This window comes from Chrysochloris asiatica, unplaced genomic scaffold (genome assembly GCF_000296735.1).
Source record: "Chrysochloris asiatica unplaced genomic scaffold, ChrAsi1.0 scaffold00004, whole genome shotgun sequence".
Lineage (NCBI taxonomy): Eukaryota > Metazoa > Chordata > Mammalia > Afrosoricida > Chrysochloridae > Chrysochloris > Chrysochloris asiatica.
Genome location: NW_006408522.1, coordinates 30,025,051 through 30,037,343, shown reverse-complemented (window position 1 = coordinate 30,037,343; position 12,293 = coordinate 30,025,051). Strand labels below are relative to the sequence as shown.

The window sequence follows — 12,293 nt, the reverse complement described above, 5'->3', positions numbered from 1 at the left end:
AAAGATTTGTTCCCTCTTTTGAGCTACTACATCCATAAGTATAGGTCAAATTCATCAAATTGTAGTTGATTACTCTTTTTTTCCTCTTCTTTCTTCCTCTAGTCGAGTTCTGGTCATCCAGCCATTGAAGCCGGGTCAAGTGGGTACTATCTGCAAGTGTGGGTGTTCTTGTGCATCTCCCCTCACTTCTTATCAGCTGGACGCTTCACTCTCCACTCTAGTCCTCTGTGGCCATGTCCCTGCCTTGGCTTGAACTCACCTTCACATGACTGTCTTCCCTCTGTGTGCCTCTGTCTCTGTATCTCTTCTCCCCGTCATATAAGGACACTAGTCATATTTGATAAAGGCCCATCTTACTTTGTTATAACCTCATGTTAATGTCACTGATTACATCTCCACAGATCTTATTTTCTAATAGGGTCACATTCACAGGCACTGGAAGTTAGGACTTGCACATATCTTTGTTCAAGTCCTTAACCTCCAGTACCTGTGAATGTGATTTGGACACAATGACTTGGACTCAAATCAGTTGATATCACACAGTTTGCTGCCTTAAGGTTACATAAGCTTACAATTACACAACTTGAGAGAATAAATATAAATAATCTTCCTAACAATTCCTCCTCCTTTAGTGATTGCTAAACCTGGGTGAAGGCGTGGGCCACTTTATTATGGAAATTAGCAGCTGCCAATGATCACAGATTAGAATTGTATTAAGATGCCAAAGTTCTTTCACTCTGGTGTGGTGCTATAGGGTCAGCACTAGACTGCAAATTATAAGGTCAGTGGTTCAAATCCACCAGCTGCTCCTTGGAAGCCCTATACAGGGTCACTATGAATTGGAATCTACTTGACACTACTTAACACCAAACAAGAACAATGAAATGTTACATGAACATTTGAATCAATGTCCTGACGTGCACCACCAGCAATTGAAATAGCTAGAGTTCTTTGAAACTAGATTACTAACTCTAGTGGAGTCCTCGTGTGGTGCTATAGGATAAGCACAAAGTTGGTTTGAACCGAAAGGTTGGCAGTTCAAACTCATCAGCCACTCCTCAGAAACCCTATACAGGGTTGAGATGAGTTGGAACCAACTTATTGGCACTTAACAGCAACAACGGTGTCAGATTACCCTATAAGCAAGGTAAACATGGGCTTTCTTGTACTTATTAATCTGTAGTGAACAACTTCACGTTTTTTACCACACTGAAGATTCTCCTTCTAGGCATGGCTGCCATCTCTCTTTCTTCCAACCCCATATTGCCTTTCTATAGAATTAAGGTACCTATTCAAATTTATAATCCCTGACAGAGATGAAATACCTAGGAAACAAGGTGAACTCAGGCTTACTTGTTCTTACATGTGAAACTGTTCGCTACAGATTAGTAAGGACAAGTAAGCTTGTGCTTAGCTTGTTTATTGACTCATCTGCCTTGCTTAACCTCTTAAAAAGAATAAAAAGGATGAACTATAAAAAGTGGAAGGTTATTACATAAATAAACAAAAAAGTTACATTAGCCATCAAAACAGTCAAGAGGGGTCAGTGTACTACTGCTGAGGGTAACCTTGATATAGATTAAAAAAACAACCCACCACTGCCCTTGCACTGCTAAATAAACCCAGTATTGAGTCAGATCTCTCCCTCTTCTGCCAAAGTGCTAGTCAATAGTCTTACTTCATTTTCAATTGGTGTTTTGACTGTACCTTTATGGGTCTTCTGAGTTGGCCCATATTTAGGAGTGATGTCTACTCACCAGTTCCTAATATGGAGTCCTTGTGTGGCACTGAAGAATAATGCTGTGGACTGCAAGGTCAGTGGTTCAAGTTCACCAGGTTCTCCTCAGAAACCCTAAGCAGGGTCGCTATGGGTCAGAAATGACTTGATGGCACTTAACAACAATATGATCTTGACAAGTTTTAGGGACTCTGATGACCTTTTTTTCAGAATAAAACGGAAGCACCAGGCTTTACAAGTCACCAGCTGAGGGTCAAAAAGAGAACAACTACAATACACCATACCTTAAGTTTAGAAAGAAACATCAATGGGCTCTTTTAGAGCGTAAGTGAAACTCACTCCGTTATTTTGGATCCCCTTGCCTACTGCTGAAGGGATTGTTTGGATTCTGTATGGGTAGACCATGACAACCAAGAGAATGGTTACCTACTTTGCTATGAGTCTCCCTGGGTATACATAAGACCTTGGAGAAGGGGTGGATCAGTATGAGCACTAATTTGTATATTGCCCCCATGTAACTATGATACTTAATACAGGGTAAAGTAGGGAAGAACTTGAATGTTGAAAATCCACACGTTTGGATGTTCTCCTTTTGTGTAGTATGAAATGCTCCATGTCACACCACCAATGGGCCCTCCAGATGTCATCAAGACGAGTCCCATGGCTGATGCTGCTGGCTGGCTGGATGTGGATAAAGAAACACTGCAGCACAAGAGATACCCTAATGTGTTCGGGATTGGGGACTGCACCAACCTTCCTACGTCAAAGACTGCTGCCGCAGTGGGTAAGATGAAAGGTTGCATTTCTCCCCTTCTCAAAATGATGTCACCCAAAACACTGTCGTAACTAAACCATATTGGACACTGGCAGTGTTCTATTAACAATAAAGAAATGTTTCTGAAGCATTTCAAAATGTTTCTAAAAATGAGTGATCTCCCTGACCCAGATGTGAGCTGCCAATGAATCTTGGTGGTGGTGGTGTTGTTACGTGCCATTGAATCGGTTCCGACTCATGGTGAGCCTGTATGGGGTTTCCGATGAATGACTAGTGAATTTGAACCACTGACCTTGCAGTTCAAACTGACCTTGTGGTCCAGTGCTTTATCCCCCAGCACCACACCAGGACTCCTAGTGCCGTCTAAGGAAGAAAGCATCCTTTCAGCGCTGTATACCAAAGTAATGAACTTATCAGCTTTGCTAAGTCAGAGGGGTTGTTTTCAAGCGGAAGGGGCATTAGAGGAAGGGTATCACATTTCCAGCTCTTTGGAGTTCTGCTACTTCTCATACTACCATGTTCACAAAAGTGGCATTCTTTTACCCCATGATGTTGGGCAGGTTGACTCTTTTTCTTCTGTCTGGACCACCATAAAGCAAAGGAAGCATTTGTTTCCCCAGAAAACACATGCAAGTCAGTGAAAGCTTGTGGACCAGAAAATTGTTCTGTTAAGACAAATATAGCAGAGCATGCTCTGATTGGTACACAATAAAGGCCTCATGCTGAAAACCAAATTCTTAGCCTGATTGTTCTGCACTAGCAGTGATGGGGAGAAATGCCTTTTAGATTGTGTCTTCTGCAGAGAGGAACTATCTCCTCTGAACACCATAGAACATGGACTTCCCTGTTGATGGGCCTGGGAGTGTTCTGTGTGAATTATTTACCTATGGAATGTGTTCTTTTACCTTCACTATTTCAATTGAGGAAAGACCCTGGATGTCTTTTTTATTATGAATAGCAATTCACTTCAATACACTATCCCAAATATCAGAAAATTGGGAAAGAAAGTGCAGTGAATTCTCGAGTTGTTGTTAGTTACCATCGAGTCCATTCTGATTCACGGGGACCCATTTGTGTTGCACATTCTGCTCCGTTGCCTGTAGGTTCTTTGAACTGCCAATCTTTAAGTTAGTAGTTTCATGCTTGTCGGGGTTTTCCCTCGACATAGTTGTCACGAGTGTTTGGTTCACGAGGAGGGGAGATCCAGCGGCGATAGGGATAGTGAAAGAATACACAGACAAACAGAAGAAGGGAGACAATGAGGCACCCCAAAGCCAGGGTGGATACATCACTGGTGGGCAGGCTTGGGACTACAGGCATCATGGCCTCTGCAGGCAGCAACTCACTGCCCTGCAATCTTTACTGCATGCCTTCCAACCCGTAATGCACTGCTATCTTTACTCCATGCCTTCCAACCAGTGATGCACACCTGGGGAGGCCCGGGCCTCTGCTTTATTTAGGGGAGGAGTTTCACACCAAGCTGGGAGGGACTTAGGCAAGGTACAGCTAACATCAGTACTTTTCCAGACATTCAGGTAACTTTACATCATATTTCACTGGTTCGAATCCCAGGCCAGCAACTTGGATTCTCAGGCCCAATTAACATATCTATAGCCCCTGAGGTCAGTTGGGGGAAGGTGAGAGTTCTGCAGGAGACGCCCAGGTGAATGGGCTGCACCTGGAAAAGGGATTAGGGAGGATGGGTTCTTTGTCTATAGAACAAAGAACCGAGAAGTAGCTAAAATATTTTTAGTTAATCCTTTTGGAGAAAGGCTTGACCTTGCAACCTTTAGTCTTAGGCTTTAGGAAAATATCACATTTATCTGTGGATTCTCAAAGGCTCCGTGTATTAATTTAATATATAAAATGAAAGCAATTTGCCATAAACTGCCAGTGGCCTCATTTGTTACATTCGGGCCTATAGGGCCTCGAACCTCTGACCAGTCTTACATGGTCCGCAACACATGCTTAATCATTTGTGGCACCCATGGACTCCTAATGCCAATCTTGTTGCTGTTGGTAGAGTCAGTTCCGACCCATAGCGACCCTGTATAGGGTTTCCAAGGAGCAGCTAGTGAGCTTGAACCACTGACCTTGCAGTTCAAGTTGACTTCGCAGTCTGGCACATTAACCCACAGAGCCACACCAGGACTCCAATACCAATCTACCCTTGAGATAGTAACCAACTATTACTATTTTGTGACATTTTCTGCATCTTGTTATTAATTTAACTACTTTTTTTTGCTCAGACACGTGAAAGTAAGTTTAGATATCATGATACTTCATCTCCCTTAAATAGTCAACTTTTATCTCCTAAGAAAAACAACATAAGATTGTTATCACTCACAAGGAATTGAGCACCGTATAATAAAGTCATCTCATATACATTTCAGTTTGAGCTTCTCCAGTTTTCCTAAGAATACTTTTTATAGCCCTTTCTCCCTTATCTCTAGGAGCTAATCTAGGACTGCATATTGCATTGCTAGTCACATTTCTTTTAATCTAGGATAGTCTTCCTGATTTATTTTCCATGACACTGGCATTTTTGAAGGTGTGGATCAGTTATTTTGTATAATATCCCACAATTTGGGATTGTCTAGTTGTTTGCTCCATGGTTAAGCACTTGGCTGCTCACCCAAAGGTTGGTGGTTTGAATCTACCAGCGACTTCTAGGAGGAAAAAGACTTGGGATCTGCTTTTGTAAAGATTTACAGCCTAGGAAACCCATTGCGGCAGCTGTACTCTGTCACATGGGGTTTCTAGGAATCGAAATTGACACGAAGGCACCTAACAACAACAACAACAGCAGCAGTTGTTTGCTGAAGTCCCAGTTAGGCTATCTAGCTATCCATTCCTAGGTGTTGTTGGCACCTCCCACTGCGTCATCTCAGAACCCATGGAGTTACTTTATCCCATCATTGGTGAAGCTAGATTTCATCATTGGGTCTAGGCAGGGCTGGGGGTGGGATGTACCAGTTCTCTCCATCATAAAACTGCCTTTTCTCGTTGCAATTTATAGGTTGTGTGGGGGTGGGGGGGGAGGGTGGTGGTACTTTGAATACTTTACATTTCAACCAATGTAAACCTGCTGAATATATGTGGTGAAAATGCCTGTGATATCTGTGAGGCCCAATTACCCAGTCTTTGTCATTGTTGTTAGGTGCTATTGAGTAGGTTCCCGACTCATAGCAACCCCGGGTACAGTGGTTTGAAACCTTGCCTGCTCCCAAGCCATCCTCACAATCACTGCTCTGTTTGAGTTCAGTTTTGTAGCCACTATGTCAATCCATCTTATTGAAAGTCTTCCTCTTTCTTGCTAACCTTGGACTTTACCAAGCATGGTGTCCTTTAGCCTATTAAAAAAACCCCGAACTCAAAAACCAATGAAATGTTTTGTTCTATGTTTTGACTATATAATATTAAATGTTAGACAAAATGTTATAAGGGAAGAGTCTTGCTCCCAGCCCTGCCTTCCATCTGCCCAAAGTCTGCATTACCCACCACTTTTATTTCTTCTTGAACTTTCCAGAGTTTCTTTCTCCAAACACCAGCAAATAAGAAAAGCATTCCTGTTTCCTCTCTTTTTATACAAAATGGAGCAGACTATATTCACTGTTTTGCCTGTTATGTTTTTTACCTAGTATATCTCAGGACAGAGAGCATCCACATTGTTTTTTACATCTGTATTTTACAATCTCTAGTCTATTGCCTGTTGTTGTTGTCAAGTGCCATTGAGTTGGTGCTGACTCATAGCGACCCTGTATAGGGTTTCTGAGGAGCACCTGGTGATTTTGACCTGTGGACCTTGTGATTTGCAGTACAGTGCTTATCCTATAGTGTCATACCAGTGTGATTGTTTGCTAATTTAATTAACAAGTGCACTTTTAATTTGTGCTTGGGTTGTTTCCAAAACCATTGTTATTTCAAACAAGAGTCCTGTGAATACTCTTCTTTATATAGCACTGTCTTTCATTTCTTAACACCCTCCCCCAATGGCTTCCTGCAGGAAGTCTCTCACTTTTCACTCTTGATTCCCTGACCAATCCTTTGAGTATCTGAAGGAAATGTGCCTGCACTTATTCCCCAGATTTGCCCTTGGCAATTAGGTAAATTGTCTTACTGCACTCCAGACCACCCTGCTACTTACTGTAAGATCCTGCCTCGCCATGCTGAATCTGGCTTTCTTGGTTGCCCGTTTCTTCTTCTGTTTCTCTTTGTTCCAGGATTCTCCCTGAATTGACCACAGTACAATGAAGACCAGAATGTGATACTTAACAAAAATTAACTGAAGGCTTGAACATAACAGAAATCAACCAACCAATTGTCATTGAGTTGCCTCTGCCCCATGGCAACTCTATGAGTGTCAGAGAGAACTATGCTGTAAGCTTTTTCAGAGGCTGACTTTTCAAAAGTAGATCATCCGACTTTCTTCTGAGGTGTCTTTGAATAGACTCCAACCTCCAAACTTTCGGTTAACAATCAAACACTGAACCAAGGAAACTCAGGGCATAACAGAAGGGGTTGTAATGCTGAGAAAAACAGCTTATTCCCACCTCTACACACACACACACACACACACACACACACACACACACACATTGAGTGTGATCGTTTCTGAGGTCCACTTTCTTCAGGTCACTCTCTGCTTTCCCTGGCCTTGATACTCTGTGGCAGAGGCCTCCTTGATTCTTCCCAATACAAATGCCAAACCATGTAATTTCCTAAAAAGGAACAAAGCTTCCAAAAAGGGAAATACTAGCATTAGAGAAATTGCTTTGTTTGTAATGAAGATAGTCATTTTTTAAAAAGATTTTTTTTATTGTGAATTGAGTGATAGTTTACATGGGAGGCCATTAGTTTTACACTTGTTGTTTCAATGCAATGATTACTGTCTCCTCTGTGTATCATCATTCAATAGTATTTGCTTCTATGCCCACTGTTTTCTTGTTTTTTTTTTTTTTTGGATATACACAAAAATACTGAGGAATAGATAATGATTTAAACAGCCAAAAGGCACATTCTGCAAGCTTGCCTCCTGGCCGCCAGCACACAGCCTTTCTCTTTTCATGAGTCTAAAGTCCTCAGCTGCTCTATTATTCCATGTCTTCATCTCTGGTGTCGCTGCTTCTCTGGATAGGATCCCACATTCTACTAGTGCTACAAAGATAGCCATTTAAGAGTTATTTACATTTTGTTTTATGAACACCATCATTCCAGAAAAAGATTCACTGCTCTTTTGATTTGGGGCCAGCGACAGTATACTAAAGCCTTGCCAATACAACCCTGGCTTCCTGTTTTCATATGAGCCTGCTAAGAGAGGTAGATGAACAGGAGTATTTAATCAATGGCAGGGAGCACGAAGTCTGAGCCCCATTAAGTGAAATGTTATCCTAAGAAGAATAATTCTGTTCTTCTCAGTAGTACATATATATTTTAAAAAGCACAATAAATTCTGTTTTGAACTTTGTCAATGTTTTTGTGAGTATTTATTTTCTATCTTGTTATATAATACTTTGATTTTTGCCTCTTGGTCCACAAAGCCTAAAATACTTCTTATCTGGCTGTTTACAGGAAAAAAATTGCCAACCTCTGATTTGGGGGATTAAAAATAACCACTTTAATGAGCATTATGTAATATAAAGATAGCCGATTTTTCTTCAAAAATCAATCCAGTTTTCTACCTTTAGAGAACCAAACTGCTTGTATCATTAAAAGGGTAGTTTTAATTAGTCAAAACTGAATATGAACTGACTGGGATTAGATGATATTAAAGAATTGTTGTTAATATTTTTGGGTGTCATAATACGTTTTATGTTAAAAAATTCCTCATCTGTCAGACACACAGAGAAATATTTATGGATGAAATGCTATGATGTCTGCTCTAAACATACTCTAGAAAACAAAAATGTGTAGGTTGAGATCTATGGTTGAATGACAGGGTTCATTTGTTAGATTTATATTTTTTCAAAAGAAATAAGATAGTCTCCCCCACTGTTGCATAAAATTATATTTTTATATATGTATATAGAGTTCTGGTGTGGCACTGTAGGATAAACACTGGACTGCTAACTGTCAAGTTGGTGGTTCAAACCTACCAGCTGCTCCTTAAAAATCCAATGAAGGGTCCCTATGAGGCAGAACCGATAGCACTTATCAACAACAACAAGTGTCAGCCAGGGCACCTGATTATGGATGAAAGCCGGATTAGTTATACTGGGCCTTCTAATCTTCTCTGCCTATGTATGAACAGGGACACAGGCACATCCTGAATGGTCACGGCCGATGGCACACAGACAGCTCACTGACCTCCAGGAGGAAGGGGAGAGGGCTGAGGGCAGGGCTACTCCTATTTAAAATTCTTGTTGGAAATTGCTAGAAGTTTTACATGAGCTTTTTGAAACTGTGGAGCAGAAGAGAAGCTTCAAGTAGTAAGAAGAGTCATGCTCTCATTACAACCTAGAGGGATGGGACATGGAACCTTCTTAACCTGTTCAAATTAAAATTATTTGCTCATTATTTTCCATGGAAAACCTAGATGCCTGGATCTTTCTGACTTTATCATTTCTGTTACAGCTGCTCAGTCAGGAATACTTGACCAAACAATTTCTCTGATTATGAAGAACCAAATACCAATGAAGAAGGTATGTGTGCCTTGTACAGATCATTTTTTTAACAATCCCCTTCCATTTAGCATTTTTTTTTATCATGCCTTTTCTACTTCCTTACTTAGTTTCTCTAATATGGATACTTCAACTTTTGCCTTTATCACATATTTTGTTGTTATATAATTTATCTATTTCACTGAACAAAAATTAGAATGCACAAAAAAGGTAAAAAAAAAACCCAAACCCCAATACAAATCTGGAATCACTCAGAGCAAATAATGGGTTTTAAAGAGGTGCTGTAGGGTAAGTATTGGACAGTTAACCTAGTTAACCACTAGGTTAGCAGTTCAACCCCACCAGCTGCTCATTGAAAATCCTATACAGGGTTGCTATGAGAACCTACTCGACAGCACACAAGAACACCACCACCAACATATAATAATATGGAAAAGTGTACTTTAAAACTCAGTCTCATTTTTTATTTTAGTATGACGGCTATACATCGTGCCCACTGGTGACTGGCTACAACCGTGTGATTCTTGCAGAGTTTGACTACAACGCTCAGCCTCTGGAAACATTCCCCTTTGACCAGAGCAAAGAGCGTCTTTCTATGTACCTCATGAAGGCCGACATGATGCCTTTCCTCTATTGGAATATGATGCTCAGGTAAGTGCATCTTGTAACCCCAAAGGCATATCTTCTAGCATACTGCACCAACTTATGCAGTGTAATATTTTCAAGGAAGCTTTCAATCTTCTGGAGAAATCACTAAAAGCAGGACTGGCTAATGGGATCCACTTTGCTGTACCATTTCTCATGGGTTAGTGATGGTGGACTGTGAAGGATTCCACAGCCTCCGCCAGGCTCAGAGGGAAAGGAGGCTGGCCTGTAGCTTGTCTACTACTGTACAGGATGTAACTTCTTTTCCACAGTATGAACAGTGACTCAAAACCCAAGAGTACTGTCTGCTACTCTCCTCTCTGGCTATCTTTGCTGCTGGATAATTAATAAAAGTAATAATAAACAAATTGTTGTTGCTAATTGCCATTGAGTCAGTTTTGACCCATAGCAACCCTATATAGAGTTTCCAAGGAGCGGCTAGTGAGCTTGAACCGCTTACCTTGTGATTCAATCTGACCTTGCAGTCTAGCGCATTAACTCACAGTGTCTCACCAGGACTAGACAGGGTTGCTTTAAGTCGGAACTGACTCCACGTCACTTAACAACAACAGCAACAATGGGACATTTGGGAGTTCGGTGGCTTCATAGGATAAGCACGGGACTGTGAATTACAGGATTGTTGGTTCAAGCCCACTAACTATTCCTTGGGAGTAAGATGGGAATTTCTGCTCCTGCAAAGATTTTAAACCTCAGAAACTCTATACAGAGTCACTATGAGTCAGAACCAACTCAAAGGCACTTAACAACAACAGGGACCATTTGGTGATGTCTATGGAGTCTGGGTGTGGTGCTGCAGAATATTGTACTGGACTGTAAGGTCAGTTTGAACCGCAAGGTCGGTGGTTCAAACCTACTAGCTGCTCCTCGGAAACTCTATAAACAGGGTTTCTATGAGTTGGAGCCAACTTGATGGCACTTAACAACAATTGAGAAATTTTTGGAGTCCTGGTATGTCATTGTAGGATAAGCGCTGGACTGTTAACCATAAATTGGAGGTTCAAGCTCACAAACTGCTCCTCAGAAACCTTACACAATATTACTTGAGTCAGAACCAACTTGAGGGCATTTAATACAACAGAGATATTTTTGGTTGTCACAATTAGGGAGTACTTCTAGCATCTGGTGAGCAGAAGCTCTTGGTGCAGCTAAACATATGCAATGCACAGAGAAGACCCTCGAACAAAGAACTATCTTCCACAAAATGTCAAGACGGCTGAGGTTAAGAAACCCTAACCTACGTTCACAGAGCAAGTGAAAACAGAATGGATAGCAGTTGATGTGTAGTGCAGGCTCAGCACAGGTTTGCTGGATTGTGTCTGTGTGTCCAGATTCACACAAATCAGTGTCAGAGTGACAACTAGCAGCATGCATTCCTCCTAGCCATGGGACCTCTTTATCTCATAGACAGAGCTTGACCTATGTGCAGATGACTGTGTTGTGTGAGCAGCCTGGCTTCCCTTTCAACATCCTTCTGGCTAAAGTCATCTCATCTTTTTTGTTGCAAATATTTTTCTGTGTCATTTCTTCCAGGGGATACTGGGGAGGACCAGCCTTTCTGCGGAAGTTGTTCCATCTGGGTATGAGTTAAGGATGGCTCAAATCTTGCTCCCCTTGGATGGCATCTGGACCAAAAGCACACTCACCAATTGACCAAGAGTAGCACGAAGGACTTGGAACCTTACCCTGCAAAGAGTTTACTCTGGACAATGGTGACCAGATGCCTCCTTTATCAGTGTCTCTACACAGCCACCATGTGGACTGCCCAGGAGGCACTTGATTCTTTGGAAGCACTCAAGTAAAAAAGCAGACTTCTATTTTCTGAATAAAAGTTTGTCGTTGATTGAGATTCTATGAGAAAATGTTATCTTGACTTGCAGGGGTTAAAATTTATAACACTTGGGAGAATAAGAGGGTGGTAATGGAATAACTTGTTATCTATTGTTGGTTTGCAATGAGCAGTTGCTATACTTTCACCAAAGCCAGACTGGAGACACAGTAAACTAAGAATCATTCCCAGGATGGTACAGCTTCAAGCACAGTACATGGCAGCCTTGAGCGTGTGCTGTTAGAAATGCAGCTTCAGGGAGCATAGCTGATCCAGAAGACAGCTGTCGCCCCTCTGGTACTTATGTGGAGGTCACACTTTCTTGGGGCTGCTCCCAACCAGTGTCTGAACACACTGGACTACTAATGTTGGTCAATCTCTGTGGGATGTGAGATTCTCTACAAGGAAGTTCGGCCTCAGGACTCTCCATCAGTCTGGCTAAAACTGTCTTGGATCTGGGCTGAGTCTGAGGCTCTTCCTACCCATTCCTCCTGCCTTTCCCTCTCCTTTCACAGGTATCCAACCTGGGTTCCTGTCTGAAGGCTCATCCCTGCCCTACCTGCTCCTGCCCCTTCTCCTTTGTCTCTCACAAGAATTTCTCTAATAAATCCCATGCAGCTTGAATTCTGTTATATCTCTTACTTGATGGTCTGAACTAACACACATTGA

At 41.6% G+C, this 12,293-nt stretch overlaps 1 protein-coding gene across 1 annotated transcript in view; it reads left to right on the top strand.

Moving 5' to 3' along the window:
• Positions 1 to 11,634, top strand: part of SQRDL (sulfide quinone reductase-like (yeast)) — a 38,945-nt gene extending 27,311 nt beyond the window's left edge. Inside the window, exons 6-9 of the mRNA XM_006831691.1 lie at positions 2,339 to 2,522; positions 9,087 to 9,154; positions 9,606 to 9,784; positions 11,330 to 11,634. Of these exons, the coding sequence (XP_006831754.1) occupies positions 2,339 to 2,522; positions 9,087 to 9,154; positions 9,606 to 9,784; positions 11,330 to 11,387 (489 nt within the window). The 3' untranslated portion in view covers positions 11,388 to 11,634. The remainder of the gene's footprint in view (positions 1 to 2,338; positions 2,523 to 9,086; positions 9,155 to 9,605; positions 9,785 to 11,329) is intronic.
• The last annotated feature ends 659 nt before the right edge of the window (positions 11,635 to 12,293 follow it).